Here is a 25,173-nt window from a genome sequence, read left to right on the forward strand (position 1 = left end):
TTCATTAGCTCATTAAATGTATTTAATGTACAACATGGAAAAATATATATATTTATTACGTTAAAATTAGGCTGTAAGTCAAGGCAAGAAAAATAACATTTAAATTACTGTATAATAGTGTTATATCTTTAAAGGAAAACATTTGCCTCCCATTACTTTACCTTGCATCAGCAAAAAGCAGGACCTGTGCTAGATTAAAAGTGTTAATCAATTTTAACAATATTCAAGACATTTTGCCAGCATTAAAACTTTATGATATCTGGCTTTTTTATAGTTATGAATTAGGATCCAGGCACTTACAGTGGGATTCAACATTTGTTACTCAGTAAGGTTTTAATCTGTACAGCACCACCTAATGGTCAGAGTTTGTAATTTGCATAAAATCATGACAGAAAAATCGACTAAACAAATTACAGTTAATTATTGCAGCTGTGCTCTTGCTCAGACAGTCAAATGGTGAGGATTCAAGCTAATCACATTGATACTCTTTCTCCTTGAACCAGACGTCCACGAAAAGCCCAGGTGTCCTGCATGTAAAACACACACTTAATGCAGAATACAACTAAGCATCGTTCACATCCCAAATTGACCGCAAAGCTTAACCATGCAGGTCATTCAGCAACCTCAGTTAATTCAAATAAAAGGTTATGAAGATGTTAAGAGTGACTTCGACTTGAAACACACCTGGAAGCTGACTGAATCAATTCCGTACTTCTTCAATGCAAGATCCTTAACTTCATTGCTGATGTTCTCCTGAGTTGTTCCCTTCACATCAATGTAATAACAGTCAGCACTGGCATAGTGGCACGAGATGGCCTAAGAAAAATACACAAATTATAACAAAAATAAATATACAGTACCTGAAATATACAGTACATTCAGGGGTCAGAAATAAATTATTAACTGTTCCAGCCAACACATTTGCTCTCCATTCTCTTAAAAATAATTATGTTATAATTTTAAGTTATACATTTAAATCATTAATAATATTATCTGGGATAATGTACAATCAACTGGTCATTATCGTTAAAATAAACCTTTTTACCTGGAGAAAAACTTGATCATCCCGTCAGGGTTTATTTAGGGAAAATGACTCTTGAACTGTACATTCAAAAAAGTAAGTTACCTTTTAAGTCATTAAACTTAAAAACATCAGTTCAAAAAACGTAAAAAAAAAAGTGTAAATAAAATTTTGTGTAAAAATTGTTTTGTCAACTAATATTTTTAAGTTGAACTCAAAATTTTGAGGCAACCAGGTAACTTACTTTTTAAGTTGAACCAACTTTTTCAGTGTAAAAGCCAGCACACTAACCAAGAACCACAAGCTGGTTTTCATTGCAGAAACTTAGTACAACAGTGGTCTCCAACATAGTGCCTGCGGGCATCAGGTTTGCCTGCACAGAGTCTGTGAATTGCCCGCCAAAGCACTACTTATTCATAGCCTCAATTTTGGTATTTTTATAGTAGCTTGGTTTCTTTTATACATATTAACATTTTAAGCAATGATAAAACATATCAACAAGAAAATAAAATCAACAAGCAAACCAAAAACGTTTGAGTAGCCTATATCAGAAATAGCCCTCCAGATTGTTTTATCCACTGTGGTAACCCTTGCTCACAAAAAGGTTGGAGACCCCTGATCTACAACACACCTTCAGCTATCACACATGAATGCATACAAACCTTCCGGAAGCCCTCTGTCTGGTTCATTCCAGAGCCGTGGATCAGCACAGGATGGAAAAACACAGTATCTCCTTTCTCCATCTCCAAGTGTACTCTGGAATGGTTCGAGTTATAGTTACGGACCCCATGGTACATCTTATTTATCCCACCCTGGCGGGAAACGAAGAAATTACATGTGATTGACTGATAATTAATGATTTTCTCAATTTTACCATCCTCTCTCTCACCTCCCACTCGGGGTAGTCATGTTCCTGTAGAGTGCCTTTGTGTGATCCCGGTAGGACGACAAGACAGCCGTTTTGACGGTTCACTTTCTCCATTGCCGTCCACGCGCACACAATGCGGTCAGCAGGTCGGAAGGGGAAATAGTGTAAATCCTGATGCATGGGATGGCGAGAGGTCTTCTTACCTAGGAAATGTAGACAAGTATGTATTTAATTGAGTGTTACAAGTATGACGTTTGCAGCGGTGCCTTGGGTAAATTATGACATGAGTGTTTACCTGTATCAGGTGGCTTGTTGATAAGCATAGTGTGCATGGCCATGATGTTGGGTCCAGTGAAACATTTAACATACTTTAGGATCTGTAAGTAAAGCATTTGAATAATCAGATGGCAACATTTCACAAATTACAAAATATTAAAAATATTGGGGCGGTTTCACAGACAGGGTTTAGATTAAGCCAGGACTTTATGCATTTTTATTTATGTAGTTTATACAAACATACGGTACAAAAAAATTGCTGGTGTGCATTTTTAGACAAAAAAGTGGCAGTGATATAATTTAAATGAAGCTGATTTCAGTTAGGACAACTCACATTTCAGTCTTGGACTAGATTAAAAGGGCCCTGTCCAGGAAACTGTCCCATTGTGTCATTAGTTTGGTTTCCATTACAGATTTTTTTTAAATTGCAATATTTTCTAAATGTCTATGTCTAAACTATTGCGAATGGAGTTTCTATTATACAATTGTATGTGACTAAATCATATTCCTCTTGTGACATGTCATTAAAAAAATTATGCCGATGATAGATGTTGTTAGGTTTATGTATATCGCAGCCAAGGCACTTGCCATTCATTTTAATCAAATGAGATGGTGGCGTGTTATCCAAGCATCAATGGCAAGAAAAGCCCTTTATACTTGGGAAGCATTGCTGGGAGGTTATAGTATGCGATTTTGCATCTTTAAAGAAGGATCATGTGACTTTTACATATATCAACTGTTTCCAATGTAGTTTTGCAATATATTCTCATTTTGAATTTCCTGAAATCTACCTTACGGAGCGTAAAAATAATTCAGATATTTATTTTTGCGAAATAGATAAATTGACCTTTCCTTTAGGCATATATTCAATTTGCAGATTTTTAATTTGCACAATTTAAAGGGTAATGGAAATGCAGCTATCGTTGGAGTAAGTACTTTGTATAAGTACTTTGTGTGTATGTGGTTACCTGAGGTAACGTGCAATACCGGAAGAGTTCTGGAACTTCTTGGAAGTCCTGAAGTTTGGTCACAGCCTTTTCACCCTCAACAAACTCAGATTTAGCGATCGATACGTCTTTCATTATAATTAAACCAGGGACCTTGACTTCTCTCTTACAAACCTGTTCAAATGCATTCCTGTGAAACAAATTCAGATATACTGTTAAAAATTGACTCGAACTCTACTCTGTATTTTTTTTTTGTGGATTTCAAAGCATGGAAACTTTCAGAATTTGTTTTTAAAGCAAAGTACAGCAAAGGTTAACCCACCCGTTATGTTTCAATTTTTATAAAAGAGCACACTTTTTTTTGAAGTATAACAAATGAATAAATGCATTTGGGTGCTGATCTTGCTTGCCTGAATTTCTCAATATCTTCATCTGACACAAGGTTTCGGATGAGAATGAAACCATTGTCTTCATAAGATTGCCTCTGTTCTGGAGTCAGGATGTCTGTGTCAAAAGTGTATCTGCAGACAAGCAAAAACATCATAAGGAAAAACACAATTTGTTCCCATTAACACGTTTGGGTATTTGTAACTAAAAGGTTATATAATGAAGATATTAATCAAATAAACAAGCCCTTATGGAACTTGACTTTTTATCTTATATTTATTAAGATATAGCCTTCCTCGTGTGACCTTACAAAGCAATACATTATATAGCATGAATGTACTGCATGTTTATTTGTCAAATACATAAGAATATACATGAAAGTTATTCAACTCACCTAAAGGGTTGAGTATGGTGATGATAGGAAACATTCTGTGCAGAGGTGAAGGACGAACGCTAAGTCATACATGTTAAAGTTCATATGTCGAAGCCATAATACATTAATAAGAGACATATGAGTCTTAAAAACATCTGCTTTATTTATAAAATATACTAAATGGTTTTCGCTTATAATAACCAGAAACCAGAAATCAAATAGGCCTTAATGACCACAACAAAACAACAACAGTCGTGGCATGCCGAAACAACAAAGAAAAACTGAATGTTACAATGTTACTGTTGTTTATTATAACGCATTAATGTTGCAGCGCTACACTTTAATAAGCATCAGAAGAAACAGAAAAGGCGCAGCTCAAACGCAACATAAACGATTGTTTTAAAGGATACAAAGTCACTGTGGGATCGATCCAGATGATTTAAAACCACCTTCAGTCTGTCTGCGGCCCGGGACGACATCTTTCAGTGCGGGGAAATGAATCTGGTTTATGTTAATCGACAACACGGACTGATAGATTGACTTCGCAGCAGCAGCGTCTGACTGTCAGTGTTTTTTGCGTAACTGGGTTAAAGTTCAATACTATTTGCCCTACATGTTATATAACACACAAGCGGACATTTGTATTTCAGTTTCAAAGTAATTTTTTAAAGAACTCATGTATTTAAAAACAATTATTAATAATAAATAACGAAAAAAAAAACTTGTTTACAGAGTTACAGAGATGGGCTTGGAGTTTCAAAGAGAGTCTGTACCGTCATCACTTCGCGACCGTGTCGATTTTCGATAGTAAAATAAAAATAGTTAAAGGCCGATTCTCAAAACTATTAATCTAAGTTGATCGTAAATTGTTGTAATATACTTATGACTTGGGGATGTAATGCTCAGTTAGCTTTTAAAAAAAAAACAGTAGTGATGGGCGATTTCGAAGCACGCTTCATAAGGCTTCGAAACATTTACGAATCTTTTGTTTCGATTCATCTTCTTCTTCTTCTTCTTCTTCTTTGGTGTTTAGCGGCAGCTTGCATCCGGTTTGTTGCACTACTGCCATCTTCTGCTCATATTTGTCTCCTCCTAAATTCTCTTATCCAGTCCAGTTTCTTTTAGATAGTCAAAAAAATAACTTGTTCCTTGTCCCTTTTCCGCTAAATATAAGATATTTTTAACACTTACATCTATTTGCTCAATACTCTGTAGCTGTGCCATCACTTCTTGCCTTTCCTGATTATATTTCCCACATGATATAAGGATATGCTCCACAGTCTCCTTTTCCTGACAATAATCTCACAAACCTGTTGGATGCTTTCCTATAATATGAAGAGTGCTATTTAGTTGTTTCGATTCATTGGTTCGGAGCTTGTTTCAAACTGGCCAAAGTCACGTGATTTTAGCAAACGAGGCTTCATTACGTCATAACTGTTTCGAAAATCCGACGATTCACCACTAGGCGGAGTTGATCACAAATGACCAGTGTAGGTGAACTCAGGTCAGTTTTATGATAAAAGTTCATAAAATATTCATCCTTCTGACTAATAACACTACCATTGTGTCTACTTTTTGTTTATAGACAAATTTAATGACAAAAATGTGCATAATTAAAAAGGGAGTTTGTTTTAATGATTTGTTTGCCATAAATAAAACTAAAACCTTTTTGTTTATAGACTTAATGACAAAAATGTGAGTTCACCTACACTGGTCATTTGTGATCAACTCCCCCTAGTGGTGAATCGTCGGATTTTCGAAACAGTTATGACGTAATGAAGCCTTTAATTGTGTCTTAATTAAATTTTTTTTTCTTCAAAACTTATTTTAAGAACAATCTTGCTATTCTTTTGTAAAACGTGTAATGTTTGGACAGATCTTGCTGCTTTTACACTATTTTGACCAGCAGGTGTCGCCAGCGTGTGTGGTGTTTCGAAAAACTGAATCAATTTGCGAAGCAATTGGTTCAATTGATTGAAAGCTTCGTTTCTCCCATCACTACAAAAACATTCTTAATGACATATGCAGCCTGCATATGCGACCTCCGGAGGCAGCCTTCCGTTTACAAGATTACATATCTATGACAAGATTATTAAATGACACATTCTTTCTTTCTTTCTTTCTTTCTTCTTTGTTAAATTATTTATTATTAAAGAGCACCTATTATGGGATACACGTTTTTAAACATCATTTTGTGTGTAAGTGTGTATTAGTACATGCTAACGATATTCAAAAAGTACATACCTCAAAGAAAACGATGACGCGAGTTATCGTCTCTAACGTTCGAGGACTACAAAAAACACTCGGATTGTAGGCAACAGTTTACTTCCTGGGATTAGTGACGTAGATAATGCTGCGTTCCAGGCGACCTGTAACCCGTAACTCACGACTTCAAAACCACGACTCACGACTTTGAACTGGGAGTACATCGATCTAGTACGAGTTCACGGGTGGGAAGTCACGGGTTTGACTGCCGTTCCAGAGCACTTTCACCGGTAGAAGGTTGTAAAAACACGAGTTACAGGCTGCCTGGAACGCATAAGGTCGTGAGTCGTGGTTTTGAAGTCGTAACTCACGGGTTTAAAAACCTGCCTGGAACGCACCATAAGACCAACATTATCATAGTTCAGCCCTCTCTGCTTTGCTTGGGTACGCCCTCAAAGACGAGGGTGGGGAGCGCCGAGTCAGAAGAGAGCTAAAATGGCGGAGGTTGGGAGTCCCTGCTTTGACTCTGTTTGCAAACTCTTGTTTCATTGTTTAAGCGATTAAATCTCTCGAGTAGACGCTGTCTCTTTAGATGCGAGGGCAAAATAGCACTTTATGGACTTACACAGAGGACATCATGTTTAATACGGTTCCGGAAAAATCCAGTCAGAAGTTGTTCACGGAGTTTTCACAATAACTGCTTCTCATGAACCGAAGCTGGACGTCTCCTTCTGAAAGTTGGATTACTGTGCACTTCTGGATCACAGGCTGTAAGTATTCACGTTTATTATTTGCCTTTTACTGTACATTACGTAACCGGTAACCGGAGATTAACATAATGTGCGTGTAGAGCTAAGCTTGCAAGCTAATTGTTTTGTGTTGTAATACTGTATTTCATAAACAACGTACCATATTTACACACGTGTATGTTGAATTATGCAGACTATCGTTTTTTTTTATCGATGTTGGTTTAGACATGTTTACAAACTTGCTGAGTTGCTAAGCTAAATACAAATACAAATGCCAGCTAAACTGTTACCAGTAAAATTTGTTCTCATGATCAAACTCAAGAAACTCTAAGTACAGATGATTTGTTTAAAGTTATATGTATTTTACTGTTGTTTTTACTTGAAGCTTTCTTAGATTTTGAAACGAAGTAAACACGTAATGTGTGTTGCTAATGTTGGGCCATGTAACATGTAATACATTTACGTTTTAATGAATAGTCTAACGAGTTATAGTTGTTGTACTCTATTGTTATAATATGTCTTTTTGACTGAATACATGTTTGTTTTATTTGTCTATATCTTAGATTCGCAGCTGGACACATCCTTCTACACTGTATGCAAACATGCAACATCATTACACACAGTACAAGGAGTCAGACTGGCATATGAGGAGCAAAGGTGTGTAACACAAATGATGTATTTAGCTAATGAAACCACTACCAGTCTTAGATGTATAACTGATGATGACAAAGTTTTTTTTTTCTGCATAATCATAGGAACCCAGACAGTAGCATCGTTTCACAATGTTTCCATCACCATCATCAGTGGATGCCTTTGCCGTCCGTAGCCTGAGATTTCAGATTTGCAGCAAAAAAAATTGATTTTCTCATTTATTGGAATGCTATGCAGGTATTTAAGTATTTTAGTAACTGTGTTAAATAAAGTAGTATTTACTTTTACAATAAATTAATTGCTTGTTTATATTTTACAGGTATTTGTACCTTGCAGCCATCCATTACAATGTCACCAAGCCGTAACAAAAGCAGGAGAGGGAAAGTACAAGGCTATGTTCCCAAAACACACAAATGACATACCGTAAGCAGTAATGTTTTATTTCAAATACATTCATAATTAAAAACTTAATGTATGAAGCAGGGAAATAAATTATCAAAACAAAAGATTTATTGACCGCAATATTTCTACAGTTATGTGGATGGTGTGATCAGGCTTGTGTTTGCTGAGGTATTTGAAGATAAGCTGAAGGAAACCCCGATTCCAATGGACCTGGCATCACAGTTTGAGAGACCTTCAAAGGAGGACGTGATTGCATGCCATCTTCAGTGCAGGGATCGTCGGAAGCCAACATTCCGATCAGGAAGCTCCAAGCGTATCTGGAGAACAACACACGACAGGATGATAACCCTAAAGTGTCATCTTAGATAGCATCAGCTGACAAAGCTTTGATATGCCATTTATCTGAATAGATAGCTGTAAGAAGTGAATTGAACAATTTTTGAAAGAAGAGCACAATATGGTTACTAAAGTATGTTTATTTGTATATTGTTTAACATTTAAATATATATTTGTAATAAATAAACTTTTGACTGACTACTATATTTTCTTTAAAGTTACATCTTTTGTTCTTTTGGGTACTTTGTTACTATAATGATACTTTAGTGTTATTGGTTTAAAAATGTAATAAAACTTACTCTAGTCCTGCGCCTCAAAGGCTTATAGTCGGTACAATAAATGTTCTGTGTGTAGGGATTTAGACAATTTGTGCAAAACCTGGATGATGAATCATGCAGGTAAGAGGCCCTGGAACCTGTTGCATTCTCCTTAAAACCTAGTAAGTAAAAACATAGCACAGTCTTTCATAATAAAGTTTACCATAGTAAAATAATGTAGAACTAACATTCATTTCAATTAATACTTTTTTTGTGCTACATTTGGTGTTTCCATATAGTTTGCACAGTAAAATAGTATGTAAGCAGTATTTTATAATTAATTTTACTAGAGTAAAATAATGTAGAAATTACCAAGTGAAATCGTTTTATAATCATTTCAACAAATACTTTATATGTGCTACATTTGGTGTTTCCATATAGTTTGCACCGTAATACAGTATGTAAGCAGTCTTATAATACATTTTACTAGAGTAAAATAATGTAGAAATTACCAAGTGAAATCGTTTTATAATCATTTCAACAAATACTTTCTATGTGCTACATTTGGTGTTTCCATATAGTTTGCACAGTAATACAGTATGTAAGCAGTCTTATAATAAATTTTACTAGAGTAAAATAATGTAGAAATTACCAAGTGAAATCGTTTTATAATCATTTCAACAAATACTTTATAGGTGCTACATTTGGTGTTTCCATATAGTTTGCACAGTAATACAGTATGTAAGCAGTCTTATAATAAATTTTACTAGAGTAAAATAATGTAGAAATTACCAAGTGAAATCGTTTTATAATCATTTCAACAAATACTTTATATGTGCTACATTTGGTGTTTCCATATAGTTATGTAGTACGTTATAATTACCTTTTGGATGTCTTTGCAACACATTTTCGTCTTCGTTTAGCATTCTGGCAGAGCTAAGGACACCTAAAAAAGTTAAATCCAATCGCATTCATTGACGGAGATCGTTTATATCGTAACGGCCTTCTGAACTCTCTGGATCGAGCTCGAAGTGGTAAGGCAGTACAGACACCATCGTTTATAGAGAAATATAGCGCTTGTTTACGTTGCCTCTGAGGCTGTGACTCTCAGTCAGAATCTGTGTCAACCCACGCGTAGTCAGGGGCGTAACCTTTCAAACACACGCTGAACCCAGCTGACCAATAACAGTTGAGTAGTCATCTGACCAATCCGATTACACTAGACATTTTGGGAGGCGGAGACAGGAACTAAACCGAGCGTTTTCCAGACAGTGGGAAATCGGTGAGGTATGTAAGCAATTTATAAGACTCACAATGCATTAGTTCAAGTTTTAATAACATGTATGTACTATGGGATATTGCAATAACGTGCTAACGTGCCAATTTATTAGCATAATTGGTGCTCTTTAACTCTGACTTGTTGATTGTGTAAAAATTGTATACTTTTGTATAATTGTATGTATGTTTCTTATACTCTGTTTTTGTATTGCAAACAAAAAAAGAGTCAGCCTTCCGATTGAGAAACGCCCAAATAGTTCATAAAAGAGTGACACATTTATTTTTATTTAGTATTATTTTTACGGATTAAGTATATCTCTTTGTATATCTGATTTTTCTCGCTCAGCCAGCGAGATTTCACGAGATTTTGACAGTTGCTGTATCCCTTCTAGCCACAACCCTTATTTCTTTTAGAAACACTCTTTGGGGCGGTTTCCTGGAGAGGGTTTTTATTGGGCAAAATGTAATATTGTATTTTTGTTTATACATTTCGAATAAAACTCATTTATATTTGGTTTGTATTCAGAGGTGTAAAGTACTTGAGTAATTTTACTTGATTACTGTACTTAAGTATTATTTTTGGGAATTTTTACTTTACTTGAGTACAATTTAAAATCAGTACTTTTACTTTTACTTAATTACATTTTTTAAGAAAAAAAAGTACTTTTTACTCCTTACAATTTTATTTACAGTCAAAAAGTACTTATTTTTTAGAGATCACTTTATTCTATTTTCCCTTACTCTTATCAAACCAATTGAATTGTGCTGATGGCCAGTTTAATTTAAATGTTATTTATTTTCCTTGGCCGAGATACAGCGTGCCACTCCCTGAAATTCACACGGTCGTAGCTCAGGCACCTTAAGTCCGGGGTATTCACCCTTTGGGTCCCTTATCCTACCCGAGAGGGCTTTTTCAACGAGCCAACACCCGACTCTCTAACACTTTCTGTGGCCGACGGTCTCCTTTAAGTCCTAGGCATTCGCCCTTGGCGTCCCTTATCCTACCTGAGAGGGCCTTTCCAATGAGTCAACCCTGACGCTCTAACCCTTTCCCCCGGCTGAGATACAGCGGTCATTCCCCTGATTTTCCCACAACCGTAGCTTGGATGCCTTTGGGTCGCTTATACCCGAGGGGACTTAAGGTGCCCGAGCTACAGCCGTGGAAAAAATCGGGGAAAGGACCACCGTATCTCGGCCGGGGAAAGGGCTAGAGACTCGTGAGTGGCTTGTTGGAAAGGCCCTCTTGGGTAGGATAAGGGATCCGAAGAGCGAACGCCCTGGACTTAAGGTGCCTGAGCTAAGGCCAAGGAAAAATCCGGGAAGGGTTGACCATATCTCGGCCCGAGAAAGGGCTAGAGATTCGCGACTGGGCCCGTCGGAAGAAGATTTTTTCGCTTCTTTGAAACCGACAACACATTAAGCCAGCAAAGAGTTGGATGGATATCTGGCCTGAGTTTCAGACACCAGGAAGTCTCTGCTCACGTTCCCTGCTATTTGCAGCCTCTCTATCAAGACTAAGACCTTGTTCACTCTGTCAGTCCAAATCTGATTTTGTTGCATGTCTGACTGGACAGACTTCACTGTCCACATTGTGTATCACAACTGTTAAGATCCGATCTGTGCTTCTTGTAGGGTTTTGCAATTTTCTGGATTATCTGCACTGTTTCTATGGCAATGACGTCACACTGGCACAACAATCGTGTTTACATTTTACGTGACGCAACAGCATGACGTAACCGAAAAGCTACAAAAATACGATCAGAGCGGTCAGACTTAAATGTATTTCTGGAAATGTGATTTGAAAAGTATTTCAAACCACCTCTGGATATAGCTTGAAACAGAAAAGAAAAAAACAGATTTCATGTGTTTTTTGGCCGTTCACACGTTCTAAATGTGATTGGGTTCCAATCGAATATGCACCAAAATCAGATTTGGACTGACAGTGTGAACAAGAACTATAACTCTTTCTGCACTGGCTGTCTGTGAGATGCTTGATACTCAACTTTGAAAATCAGCTTTAGTTAAATTCGAGGTTTCAAAACTTTGAGTAGCATGTTGCATACTGAAATTAGGTTGTTTTATAGTTTGATAATGAAATACAATTAAATACAAACAGTGTAAAGCAGGATAAAACCCTGTGTGTGGTGCATTCACTTCATTTTTTTAGAGATTATAAGCTTAAACAAGAAACTCTAGTTTAAATTTTTCCTGTTACTTTTACTTTTTTAATACTCAAGTACAATTTAAATGTGGTACTTTTTACTTTTACTCAAGTATGATTCTGGCCAGATACTTTTACTTTTAATTGAGTAAAATTTACACTCAGTACTTGTACTTTCACTTGAGTAACATTTTTGAGTACTTTTTACACCTCTGTTTGTATTCCCAGGAGAATGATATTGTAATTTTTTAAATTTTAAATCTAAATACTAAATACACATCTCTTTCGTCCAACTTTTTCCTTTCCTACTCTTTCCTAAAAGGAAGGGCGGGGTTGTGGCTGCATTTAGTTTAACTGAGACTTTGTTTTAGTAAAGTTTTAATGACCATAATTATTTTCATTCACTTTACAGAAAATACAGGAAATATGTACACACAAATCAACATTTTCAAGTCGGTATTTAGTTTGATCTCTCTTGGCACTTTTTTTCTTTATCTGATTTAAAATACTGCATACAAATTTCATGTATTTTCTGGTTGTCTTTTAATAAGAGATTGAGAAATAATTATAAAGGTTCAATATACCAAGAAGTATGTCATTTATCAAAAAAAAAAAAAAACATAAAATATAAATTAACTATTTTATTTTATAAATAATTATGTATAAAATGTGGAAAATAATTGCACTTTTTATTAAGCGTGGTTTTTATTACATAGAAACATTACAGTACTGTACACTGTATGCAGCTGGTTGGCAGTAACTTACTGTAGAAGATAAAGACTAAAAATGTTTCATGTTCATTTAACTTTAAACAAACTGTTATTAGTAAATAACATAAATTGCTGCCAGTAACAATGTAATTTCGACATAATTTTTTACAGTGTATTTTACTGCACTACACATAAACTACCAACAATCAAGCATTCAAGATGTAAAAAAGAAATCATGCTCATTTTGCATCTGTGCACGAAATACAGTATTAGCCTTTATCACTTTGTCAGGTGTGTTGAGATAAGTGTTCAGCAGAGCTTTGTAATGCTTCTCAGGGTTACCACTCCCATTCTCCATTTTCCAGGTGTAGTAGGCATTGGTTGGAGGTATGTTGAGATTATTTGCCAACCACAGCCAGAGTCTAGAGCAGGGCAGAAGACCCACAGCAAAATACAATGGATCTCCTGCCATTAATTTTTTGTAAAATGACAGATACTTCTCCATAGCTGGAGTTTGCTGGATGGAGGGTTCGCCCTGCAGAAATGAGAGTCAAGTGAATTCCATCTTCAATGCATTAAGAATAAAAACTAAAAGTTTTAGTTTTTCTTACCTTGAAAAAGTACTGTTTGACCATGTAGTCTGCAAAGCTTTTGTAACTTGAGTATCTTCCAACCATGAAGTCCCTGAGTTTAGCGGGCTTAGATACTTTTGCGCTCATTTTCTTCAACATCTTGGTCACTTTGAGTATATAGTTGATGTCCTGTATGGTGAAGTTGATGTATCGCTCTGCCTGCAGGGTACCACTCTCCATTTGTCTCAGGAAGTCCACACCGAGTGTTTTATTGGCAATGTCTTTATTCTTCTCCCACAGATATTCATACACATCATCCACAGAGCTGATGGCTAGACTGTAACTAGAGTGAAAGCAAAATGTTTATTGTGACACCACAAATAATCACTGAATTTTCAACACAAATAATTTTATGGTCAACAACATTTTTGATATTATAGATCATGGCTTACCTGAAACATATGAAACACAGAGCAAAAACTGCAGTAGTCTTCATGTTTCCTGGCTCTTTAGCTGTTATACTATAGATGCTGTATTTGATCCATGCACCACCGTTTCTGTATTGAACTAGTTCTTATATAGTGACAGTTTATTAGCCAATACATAATTGCACCAATGAGCATCAATGACAACATCGGCAATCTAAGTTTCTAAATGTACAGTAAATTTCCATTCATGAAACCCAAATTGAAGAAACCGAGGACTCGTGCAAATCATGCAACTTGTTGCAACACTTGTTGTTGTTTCTTTCTTTCTACAGTAATAATATAGAAATCTTTTTATTCTATCTGTCCATCCATCCATCCATTTTTTTCTCCCTGTTGTTATGGGCATTTCTCTAACAATTACTTAAACTTTGTATCTTACCACATCATGTTATTTCCTTCTTAGGGTGAATTGCTTCATTGTTGGGTTCATGGAGGTTAAACCACTTAAATGTTTGATTTCTACATATTGTGTTATACTATATCTATACTGATCATGACTTTAAATCTGTAAATTATATTTTTCATCACATACAGTATGATTGTCTATTTGCTGACTTGAAAGCATGAAGCAGGGACCTTTATATGAAATACCTTTCATAAAATGAACTGTGTTACCTCATGTTTACTATAACTTGATGTCAGTGAGATGAAGTAATTGTACATCCGCTGTAATATTCAAAAACAGTTTTTATCTTTCATTTTCATTATTACTTCTTCTTCTCTCTTCTGTAGGATTTCCTGTAAGCATCAATGATTATTCAGAACTAGACAGTCCTATATGTTGGGGTTTAACAAATCTTCAATAAAGTGCTTAAAATGCAAGCCGGGATTCTTTGTGCACAAAAATACAAACAATACAAATAAAATCAGGTTTTTCGGGACCTGACAAAAACATATTCTAATTATATACTTAGAAATATATACATTTTTGAATATAATATATATGCTTTACAATAAAGGAGCTAAAAAACGGTTATCATTAGTGATGCTATTTGAGAACCATTTTTAGTTCTCCAAAAAGACTTTCAGTCAATATATCTTACAGCTTACCTTTTACTAGTATGAAAAACCTGCAGTTCAGCTTTTAGAGTAATGGCGCATTTTTGTAGGTTCAATTCCAGGTAACGCATACATACTGATATAATATACCCCTTTAAGTTGCTTTGGATAAAAATAGCTGCCAAATGCACAAATGTAAATGTAATTTAACTGACAGTTGTCATTAACAGAGATACTTTCTTACATGCAACTACTGAAATAAAATAATTTTTCCCATCTTTTTAAATGAGGATAATAGAAAAATAATTCTTAGAATGACAACAGCAGTTTGAAAAGTGCATAGCTATTAGTTTCATTATGAAGTACTTTACAATACACTCTAAAAAGATTCATTATTTCATATTCATTATCCAGACGTTGGGTTAAATTAACCCAGAAAAGGTTCACGTTCACACAACAATGGGTTAAATACAGCATTTTGGGTTAAACAACCCAGCATAGGTTAAATTACAACCAAACTGGTTGTGTTTGCCCCTTTTTGACCCAAGTATTTTTAGAGTGTATGCTTGTAGTTACAATTAGTAAATGCATAGCTAACATTAACTAACAATGAGCAATATAGTTTTCAGCATTTATTAAAACTATATTCCCTTAAATTATTTTTTCCCTGTGTGCAATCAGTATCCTTCATTTTTAAAAACCATATTAAAACATGCTAGTGTGATAAAACCATGGTTTTGTTGATAATCAATACACCAAAAAGCATGGTTACTACACTTTTACCACAATAAAACCATGGATAATGGATTGCCTCATTAGGCAATGACTTCGGAAATATGAAGGCAACTCTGGGAAACGCATTCATTCTGTTTGAAATATAAATATAGAGCGCCTTTATGATAACTGATCCCATATTTAAAAACTACAATACTAATGTATCGCTAGAAATGCAGTTAAAAGGTCTCAATTTTTAAATTACTGTTGCATTACCATTGCATCAAACAGTGTTCCTGTAGCGCAGCTTGTGTAGTAATGGCGCAATTTAAGTTGTAGGTTCAATTGAGGTAACACATTCATACTGATATAATATATACCCCTTTAAGTTGCTTTGGATAAAAACGGCTGCCGGATGCACACATGTAAATGTAATTTAACTGACAGTTGTCATTAACAGAAAATATTTACCTGCTTTATGAGATACACATTTTATTTGTATCGTTGCAAAACCTTTATTGCATGCAACTATTGAAATAAAAGAATTTTCCCCATCTTCTCAAATGAGGATATTACAAAATACAACAACAACAGCAGTTTGAAAAGTGCATAGCAATTAGTTTCAGTATGATAACTAAGTACTTTACAACACACTCTAAAAAAAATCATTATTTCTTTATTCATTATCCAGACGTTGGTTTAAATGAACAAATAAAATGTTCACAGTTCACCCAACAATGGGTTAAATACAGCAATACTACAAGAGTAATGTATCACTAAAAATGCAATTAAAAAGTGTAAAAACTGAAAATTTAACTTTACACTATATACATTAAATTTGTGCTCCAGAGGCTTCATGGCCGACATTTTATTTTTTTACCTCGACCAGGCTCGACCCATTATCCCTGTGCACGCCCATGCATAGAATTATGGGACAGCACAATTAAGGTATCTCAGGAGAAAGTGAATTGGCACAAAGCTTGGCGAACAGTGGACACATTTTTTATTAATAATAAAATAAAAGACATTTCTTTTAAAATAATGCATAGGATATACCCGGTTAAACTTGTGATGGAAAGGTTTAAATTGAATATTAATCACATGTTGTTTTTGTCAAGGTGAAAAGGAAACAATGTTTCCTTTATTCTGAAAAAAACTGAACATTGTTTTACAGCTAACTGGATTGGACATATTGATATACTTTGATGATCAAACACTTGATAAAGAAAAGGAATATCTTATTCAAATGTTGATTTAACTGGGGAAATTTCATATTCATAAATTAAAATGGTCTCACTCTAAACCAAAATTCTCTCATTTTAAAAATGAGCTTAAGAATTATTGTACTATAATAAAGAACTGTTACAATAAAAAGTCAAAAAGAGCTTACAAGATTACAAGCAAATATTACATTGCTAGTTAATGTCACCCTTTTCTTCTTTTTTTGGTTAGTTTTTTTTTTACTCTGGCTGCTTGATTGTGTAATAATTACAACCCCAAGTCAGAAAAAGTTGGGACACTGTAGAAATTGTGAGTAAAAAAGTAATGGAATAATTTAAAATCTCATAAACTTATATTTTATTCACAATAGAATATACATAACAAATCAAAGGTAGAAAGTGAAACATTTTGAAATGTCATGCCAAATATTGGCTCATTTTGGATTTCATGAGAGCTACACATTCCAAAAAAGTTGGGACAGGTAGCAATAAGAGGCCAGAAAATGTAAATGTACATATAAGGAACAGCTGGAGGAGGACCAATGTTTAGGAATAGGAATGTTGTCCCATTCTTGTCTAAAACAGGCTTCTAGTTGCTCAACTGTCTTAGGTCTTCTTTGTCGCATCTTCCTCTTTATGATGCGCTGAATGTTTTCTGTGGGTGACATATCTGGACTGCAGGCTGGCCATTTCAGTACTCAGATCCTTATTCTACACAGTCTTGACGTTGTAATTGATGCATGTGGTCTGGCATTGTCATGTTGGAAAATGCAAGGTCATCCCTGAAAGAGACGACGTCTGAATGGGAGCATATGTTGCTCTAGAACTTGGAACAACCTTTCAGCATTGATGGTGCCTTTCCAGATGTGTAAGCTGCCCATGCCACACGCACAGTGGCGTAGCAAGTCAGTCCCGGGCCCATATGCAAAAAAAAATTAAGGGCCCCCTTAAGCCAAAGCCCCCCCAATCTTGCCCGTTGGCACTGTTAACTGTGGCGCGCAGGTCTGTTAACAACATATACTTTTAATAAGGTAGTCAAATATTTTTACTTTACTTTTTTACTTTAAATAAAGAAAAACGAAATGTTTTGGGTAGTTTTTGACTCCTGACTTCTCTGCCTTCTCTTTTCTCTTTAATGCCCCACTTTTATGTCTATATTTGTCCATCCTTAATGTTCATGTAGATAGCCGCTATAGTAACCCCTCACACTGTTTTCTTTTTCTTTTTTGGCGCGGCGATGCGTCATGTAAAAAAATAATGGCGTAGTGGTCTACGGCAGCCGCGGAGTGCAAAAAAAAAAAAAACGCAAACAAGAAATGACGGAGAATTATACATTAGACAATAGAAATAAGAAATCCCTAAACATGATATGCATACAAAAATATATTTATTGCGGCCACAAATAAAAATTTAATTGAAAATTATTTTTAATCAAAAGCTGGGCTGGGCCCCCTATTGGCCCAGGCCCATTTGCACGTGCATACCCTGCATGCCCAGACGCTACGCCACTGCACACGCACTCATGCAACCCCAAACCATCAGAGATGCAGGTTTCTGAAATGAGCGCTAACAACAACTTGGGATGTCCTTGTCCTCTTTAGTCCGGATGACATGGCGTCCCAGTTCCCCTTCGAGGGAACTCGAGCTGCGTCGCCGAAGCTACGCTATGGGAACGCCCTCTGCGTGATTGCGTCTGAAGCACGTATGTCAAATCAGTCCAATGGTCAAGTGACACGTCATAGGCGGGTGACGTGGGAACCAGGAAGCTATAAAAAGAGCACCCAGCAAGCCAACTTCAGCTCTTTGTGCCTCAGCAAGCGAGTGTGTGTCATTATTATGTCCAAACAAAGTTTTAAGGAGTGTGCTTCCCCGTGTCCTCGTTTCATTACGAGCGAGGACTCGCATCGTCTTTGTGTTATGTGCCTCGGGGCACAACACGCACGATCATCTCTTGAGAGGGGTGGTTGTGCACACTGTGAAAGGATGCCGCTCCGTACGTTGCGCTCGCGGCTCGCTCTCTTCGAGGAGGGTGGTGAGCCGCGTGTTCCCCACGGTTCTGGCCCCGCTGCTGCCGAGGCAGGGCGGAAGCTGCGATCGTGGGGATCACAACTAGATCTCGGGGACGAGCTTGAGACGGGTCTTCCCCTTTCTCAGCCTTCACCCGCGGGATCTAGCGCCCCGTCTCTGGATTCGGAAGCACGCGCTGCGGTTTCTTCCGCCCAGGGCGGGAGCCCAGTTTTGCATGTATCGTCGTCCGAGGAAGTCGATATTATGTCTGTGGACGTGGTGGACGCTGAGGAGCCTTCTCATTCGTCCCCCGCGTTCGATGATTTGATGGAGGTTGTCACTAATGCTGTGGCTCGCTTAAAGTTCTGGCCGGCGGAGACACAGAGCGCTCGTCCTCAGAGCATGTTAGACGAGCGTTTTTTAAAGCAAAAATCTCAACCTTTGCGGCGCAACATGCCTTTTTTCCCTGATCTCCACAGCGAGCTGTCGAGATCATGGAAAGCCCCGTATTCGGCCCGTGTTCATACCCCTCACGCCACCATGTATTCCAACATTGTGGGGATGGGTGAGCACGGGTATTTAACGATGCCCCGGGTGGAGCAGACGCTTGCGAGCTATCTCTCCCCCGCTGCGGCGTCATCTTTAAAATCGCCTTCGCTTCCCACGAAACCGGTTAGGTTGACTTCATCTTTAGTGGGTAAAGCGTATAAGTCTGCAGGGCAGGCTGGGGCTTCACTGCATACCCTAGCTGTCTTACAGGCGTACCAAGCAGAACTACTTAAAGATTTGGATACCGAGGCGGGGGGTACGTCTGATGTTTTTAAAGAGCTTCGTCGAGTCACTGATGTGTCACTCAGGGCAATTAAAGAAACTGCTAAAGCCGTGGGTAGATCGATGGGAGCTCTCGTAGCCACGGAACGCCATTTATGGCTTAATCTGTCTGAGCTTAAATCCTCAGATAGGGCATTCCTTTTAGACGCGCCCGTTGCGCCCTCCGGTCTTTTTGGCAATGCCGTTAACACTGTCGTCGAGAGATTTGCGGAGGCTCGTAAGCAGTCGGCGGCGTTCGAACGCTATCTCCCCCGCCGTGCTCTTGATTCTAGGGCTGCTGGGCGGGAGCAGCCATCGTATAGAGCATCGCAGAAGCGTAGTGTTGCCACTCGTGGTCCCCCTCAAAAGAACTGGGGTTCGGGCGGTCGTACTCAGACATCTTCTAAACAGAAACCAGACCTGAGGGCTGTTATTATGGCGAGGAAGGCGTCGGCTAAAAAGAAGTCCTGAGGGACGTAGTGTCATGTTTCCGAGGGCAGCCCCCAATCGGGGAGAGCCGGCAGTCACCTCACAACACGGTGCCCGTCTCTCCTCGATGCCCTCGGGATGTCAGTGTGTTAACCCCGCCGCAGTGTGTGTTTCGGGGCACAGCGGCTTCATATTCTTGTGTGCCTCGTGCGCGGGGCACGCAAGACCTCTCTCCGAGGAGGGAGGCATTAATATCACCCAGGTTGAACCCTGCCAGTTTGGTTCAGGGCACCGGGGAAAGTTTAAGCAGTACACAAAAAGCCAGTCTCGAGAGGCTGGTCCCCCTTATAGAAAATTGGGCAGCGTGGAAACTCCTGCCAAACGTGTCTCAGTGGGTTTTGCAAATAATAAAAAAGGGCTACAAAATTCAGTTTTGCAACCAGCCACCCCATTTCAACGGCGTGTTATCTACCATAGTGGGTGCTGGGCAGGCTCTAATAATGGAACAAGAAGTAGAAACTCTCTTGTGCAAGGAAGCCATAGAATGTGTTCCTCCTCACAGCAGGGAGTCAGGGTTTTACAGCCGCTATTTCATAGTTCCAAAGAAAGACGGGGGGTTACGTCCGATTTTAGATCTACGTCATCTGAACCGGTCTGTTGCAAAACTAAAGTTCAAGATGTTAACTATAAAGCAGATCGTCACACAAATCAGATCCGAGGACTGGTTTGTGACGATAGATCTAAAAGACGCGTATTTTCACATATCTATCCTCCCGCAGCACAGGAGATTCCTGAGGTTCGCCTTCGGGGGCGTGGCTTACCAATATCGGGTTCTCCCTTTCGGTCTATCTCTGTCACCCCGTACATTTACAAATGGCGCTTTTCCATTGCATAGTACCCCACGGTTTAGTTTAGTTTGGGTCGGGTCAGCTCACCTCACTTTGGCGTGGTTAGCTTTTCCATTGAGTTTAGTATCACTTCGGAGTGGGAGGAATTATAGGCGTGTCGTTATATTTATGCTGCCTACTGCTGTGACATCATACACGTGAGAGCGTTGTTGTACATTCCCATACATTCATTTATTTCTCAGTCTGCCACAAAATTAAAATTGGCCACCACAAATAGATGTTTGCACATCGCGTTTATCACTACCTCTGTCTCACATGACAGTTTCTGTTCAAACACCCGACCCGTGGCGTCAGTCGACGGCGCTCCGCTGAGCCTCATTCAAGTTGCATTTAAGCATTTATAATGCGGACGTGCACGTCGCGAATGTGCCACCACAAACTGCAAGTCTCGAAAAAACTGTTATGGTGTCCCGGATTCTCAGCATGCGGATGTTTTTCATCGCTAAAAGGGTGTTTGGAAACTTATAGCAGAACACAGATAACAACATGTTTGCTTGAGACAGCACAAGCTAGCAGTAAGCTAAAGCTAATATTTACATTATAGCGATGACGTGACGATTCTCTCAGACCAATCAGTGATCTACGGTGTTTTCGCGTCACGTTTGGTATCAGCTCGGGTCGCTTGGAACCCCAACCGAGGTGGTACGAAAAAAAGTATCGGGTACTACGTACTGCACCCAATGGAAAAGCTCCCAAAAGTAAGCTGACCCGACCCAAACTAAACTAAACCAAACCGTGGGGTACTATGCAATGGAAAAGCGCCAAAAGTGCATGGATGCAGCGCTGGCTCCATTACGACTCCGGGGCATCCGTGTCTTAAACTACATAGACGATTGGCTAATTTTAGCCCAATCAGAGAGTATGGCAGCGCAGCATCGAGATGCTGTGCTGACCCATATGAGAGAACTGGGGTTAAGGCTAAATGCAAAGAAAAGCATGCTCTCTCCAGTACAGAGGACAGCTTTTCTTGGCGTTATATGGGATTCAACGACAATGCAGGCACATCTGTCCCCTGCTCGTGTGGAATCCATTCTTTTGGCTGTAGGCAGAGTGAAGTTAGGCCAGTCACACACTGTAAAACAATTTCAGAGGTTGTTGGGCCTCATGGCAGCAGCATCCAATGTGATACCCCTTGGGCTGCTTCACATGAGACCGCTACAGTGGTGGCTCAAAACCAAAGGGTTTTCCCCGAGGGGCAACCCGTTCCGTCTGATCAAGGTCACGCGCAGATGTCTTCGTGCCTTAGATCTTTGGAAGAGACCATGGTTTCTCTCCCAAGGACTGATGTTGGGGGCTCAGTTCCGTCGAGTTACGCTGACAACGGATGCTTCCCTCACATGCTGGGGAGCAACTATGGGGAGCCATCTGGCTCATGGATTATGGGGGGCCAGACAGCTCAGCTGGCACATAAATTGCCTAGAGATGATGGCAGTGTTCTACGCCCTGAGATGTTTCATCCCTCACCTGCGGGGCCATCACGTGTTAGTCCGGACAGACAACACGTCGGTAGTCGCGTACATCAACCACCAGGGGGGTTTGCGTTCACGCCCTTTGTACAAATTGGCGCGCCATATCCTTCTGTGGACACAGGGGAAGTTGCTGTCCCTCAGAGCAGTGTACATTCCCGGGTGTCTGAATCAGGGAGCAGACGTCCTGTCGAGACAGGGGCTGAGGCCCGGGGAGTGGAGGCTCCACCCTCAGGTGGTGGAGTCCATCTGGGCGAGATTTTACCAGGCGGAAGTGGATCTGTTTGCGTCCAGAGAGACGACACACTGTCCGCTATGGTTTTCTCTCACACTTCCAGCACCGCTGGGACTGGATGCCATGGTTCAGCCGTGGCCGAGGCTACGGCTGTACGCTTTTCCCCCGATCGCTCTGCTCCCGGGAGTTCTGGAGAGGGTTCGTCGCAACAACGTCCGCTTGTTGTTGGTAGCCCCACTCTGGCCGAACCGGATATGGTTTTCGGACCTGGTGGCCCTCCTCGACGGCTCACCTTGGGAAATACCCGTCAGGAGGGATCTCCTCTCTCTGGCGGGTGGCTCGATTCTTCACCCCCGCCCAGAGTTATGGAAACTGTGGGTCTGGCCACTGAGGGGGCCAGACTCATAGAATCTGGTCTCTCAGCTGAGGCTGCCGAGACCATTCTTCACTCCAGAGCTCCCTCCACGAGGAAGCTTTATGCCTTTAAATGGAGAGTCTTTACTTCCTGGTGCAGCAAACACCTGCATGACCCTGTGAACTGCCCAATTGGTACAGTCTTGGAGTTTCTGCAGGAAAAGTTCACCGCAGGGTTATCTCCTTCCACACTGAAGGTGTATGTGGCGGCCATCTCGGCTTACCATGTTCCTTTGGTCGGGCAATCCCTTGGGAGAGACCCGCTGGTGGTTCGCTTCCTTCGTGGCACTCGGAGGCTGAGGCCTGTAGTCCGACCCAGGGTCCCAGCTTGGGACCTGGCCGTTGTGCTGGAAGGTCTGTCCATGGCTCCGTTTGAGCCCATTGAGACCGTTCCAGTCAAGTTTGTGGCACTTAAGACAGTACTTCTGTTGGCAGTCACTTCTCTGAGGAGAGTGGGTGACCTTCAGGCCCTGTCGGTTTCCCCTACGTGCCTTGAATTTGCGCCGGGGATGGTTAAGGCTTTCTTGTACCCAAGGCCCAGCTATGTGCCTAAGGTACCGACTAATGTGCCACGACCTGTCGTACTTCAGGCCCTCTGTCCTCCCCCATTTAGGGATAGGAATCAGGAAAAGCTTAACTTGGTGTGTCCAGTGCGAGCACTGGATGCCTATGTTCACAGATCTTCTTTGTGGAGGAGGTCTGAGCAACTGTTTGTGTGCTTTGGCTCGCCCAAGAAAGGCCTGCCGGCGACCAAGCAGACACTCAGTAAGTGGATAGTTGAGACTATCTCTCTGGCTTATGAGACCACTGGACGGCCTTCACCTATCGCCGTCAGGGCTCATTCTACCCGGGGTATGGCAGCCTCTAAGGCCTTGTGGCTAGGGGCTTCAATGCAGGATGTCTGTGATGCGGCAGGCTGGTCCTCTCCGCTCACATTCGTTCGGTTTTACGAGTTAGATGTTGGTGCTACGCCTGGAGCCCAGGTGCTCATGTCTTAAGCTGTGCGCGCTTTTACACACAGACAGGCATTTGGTAGTATGGTGTTTTGGTACATCGTTCCCATAGCGTAGCTTCGGCGACGCAGCTCGAGTTCCCTCGAAGGGGAACGTCTCGGGTTACGAATGTAACCATTGTTCCCCGAGAAGGGAACGAGACGCTGCGTCTCCCTGCCATACTCCCTGCATCCCTGTCTCGCCTTGCTTCGGCACAATTTAGCTGAAGTTGGCTTGCTGGGTGCTCTTTTTATAGCTTCCTGGTTCCCACGTCACCCGCCTATGACGTGTCACTTGACCATTGGACTGATTTGACATACGTGCTTCAGACGCAATCACGCAGAGGGCGTTCCCATAGCGTAGCTTCGGCGACGCAGCGTCTCGTTCCCTTCTCGGGGAACAATGGTTACATTCGTAACCCGAGACGTTTTCCAAAAAGAACTTCAAATTTTGATTCGTCTGACAACAGAACAGTTTTTTACTTTGCCAAAGTCCATTTTAAATGAGCCTTGGCCCACAGAAAACGCCTGCGCTTCTGGGTCATGTTTAGATATGGCTTCTTGTTTGACCTATAGAGTTTTAGCTGGCAACGGCGGATGACACGGTGGATTGTGTTCACCGACAATGTTTTCTGGAAGTATTCCAGAGCCCATGTTGTGATTTCCATTACAGTACCATTCCTGTATGTGATGCAGTGCTGTCTGGGGCCCGAAGATCACGGGCATCAAGTATGATTTTCCATACTTGACCCTTACGCACAGAGATTGCTCCAGATTCTCTGAATCTTTGGATGATTTTATGCACTGTAGATGATGATATCTTCAAACTCTTTGCAATTTTTCTCTGAGAAACTCAGAAAACAATTTTTCGCCACAACATTGGGGGAATTGGTGATTCTCTGCCCATCTTGACTTCTGAGAGATACTGCCACTCTGACAGGCTTTTTTATACCCAATCATGTTACCAATTGACCTAATACGTTGCAAATTAGTCCTTAAGCTGTTCCTTATATGTACATTTACATTTTCTGGCCTCTTATTGCTACCTGTCCCAACTTTTTTTGGAATGTGTAGCTCTCATGAAATCCAAAATGAGCCAATATTTGGCATGACATTTCAAACTGTTTCACTTTCTACATTTGATTTGTTATCTATATTCTATTGTTATTCAAGTATAATTTTATGAGATTTGTAAATTATTCCATTCCTTTTTTACTCACAATTTCTACAGTGTCCCAACTTTTTCTGATTTGGGGTTGTATATACTTTGTTTAATTGCTTAATTGTTTAATTATACTG

General features: G+C 39.7%; 2 protein-coding genes and 2 long non-coding RNA genes across 5 annotated transcripts; 1 reads left to right on the top strand and 3 right to left on the bottom strand.

The window, feature by feature from the left end:
* On the bottom strand, positions 1-4,889 carry phyh (phytanoyl-CoA 2-hydroxylase). Its single transcript, XM_065255321.2, has 10 exons — positions 4,603-4,889; positions 4,283-4,481; positions 3,894-3,952; positions 3,523-3,633; positions 3,134-3,302; positions 2,185-2,266; positions 1,911-2,092; positions 1,684-1,833; positions 685-816; positions 1-527 (listed from the first exon to the last, which is right to left on the bottom strand). The coding sequence occupies exons 2-10, from the start codon at positions 4,349-4,351 to the stop codon at positions 474-476; spliced, it is 1,008 nt and encodes a 335-aa protein (XP_065111393.2). The 5' UTR covers positions 4,352-4,481; positions 4,603-4,889; the 3' UTR covers positions 1-473.
* A 1,593-nt stretch (positions 4,890-6,482) lies between these two features.
* LOC135747179 (uncharacterized) lies at positions 6,483-8,449 on the top strand. 2 transcript variants are annotated; one of them, XR_010531731.2, is made up of 5 exons: positions 6,483-6,847; positions 7,390-7,483; positions 7,582-7,714; positions 7,797-7,900; positions 8,011-8,449. It is a non-coding gene; the product is annotated as an uncharacterized lncRNA (long non-coding RNA). The 2 variants fall into 2 exon arrangements; XR_012337671.1 differs by having other exon boundaries at positions 8,032-8,449.
* LOC135747180 (uncharacterized) lies at positions 8,091-9,850 on the bottom strand. The gene is made up of 3 exons (XR_010531732.2): positions 9,356-9,850; positions 8,515-8,651; positions 8,091-8,196 (listed from the first exon to the last, which is right to left on the bottom strand). It is a non-coding gene; the product is annotated as an uncharacterized lncRNA (long non-coding RNA).
* A 2,747-nt stretch (positions 9,851-12,597) lies between these two features.
* teni.1 (thiaminase I, tandem duplicate 1) lies at positions 12,598-13,847 on the bottom strand. The gene is made up of 3 exons (XM_065265755.2): positions 13,646-13,847; positions 13,233-13,536; positions 12,598-13,156 (listed from the first exon to the last, which is right to left on the bottom strand). Exons 1-3 carry the CDS (start codon positions 13,687-13,689, stop codon positions 12,836-12,838), a joined length of 669 nt encoding a protein of 222 aa, XP_065121827.1. The 5' UTR covers positions 13,690-13,847; the 3' UTR covers positions 12,598-12,835.
* Between the last annotated feature and the right edge of the window lie 11,326 nt (positions 13,848-25,173).

Source organism: Paramisgurnus dabryanus, chromosome 1 (assembly GCF_030506205.2).
Source record: "Paramisgurnus dabryanus chromosome 1, PD_genome_1.1, whole genome shotgun sequence".
Taxonomy (NCBI): Eukaryota; Metazoa; Chordata; class Actinopteri; order Cypriniformes; family Cobitidae; genus Paramisgurnus; species Paramisgurnus dabryanus.

What these genes read in the sequence shown, in the direction of transcription:
- phyh (XM_065255321.2), bottom strand. Translation starts at nt 4,351, where the DNA reads ATGTCGTCCCGGGCCGCAGACAGACTGAAGGTGGTTTTAAATCATCTG. An exon ending in GGTATTGCACGTTACCTCAG is followed by an intron (nt 2,267 to 3,133) that starts GTAACCACATAC and finishes CTTTACTTACAG; the next exon opens with ATCCTAAAGTATGTTAAATG. An exon ending in CAACAAGCCACCTGATACAG is followed by an intron (nt 2,093 to 2,184) that starts GTAAACACTCAT and finishes TACATTTCCTAG; the next exon opens with GTAAGAAGACCTCTCGCCAT.
- teni.1 (XM_065265755.2), bottom strand. Translation starts at nt 13,689, where the DNA reads ATGAAGACTACTGCAGTTTTTGCTCTGTGTTTCATATGTTTCAG. An exon ending in CTGTGTTTCATATGTTTCAG is followed by an intron (nt 13,537 to 13,645) that starts GTAAGCCATGAT and finishes CTTTCACTCTAG; the next exon opens with TTACAGTCTAGCCATCAGCT. An exon ending in TCAAACAGTACTTTTTCAAG is followed by an intron (nt 13,157 to 13,232) that starts GTAAGAAAAACT and finishes TCATTTCTGCAG; the next exon opens with GGCGAACCCTCCATCCAGCA.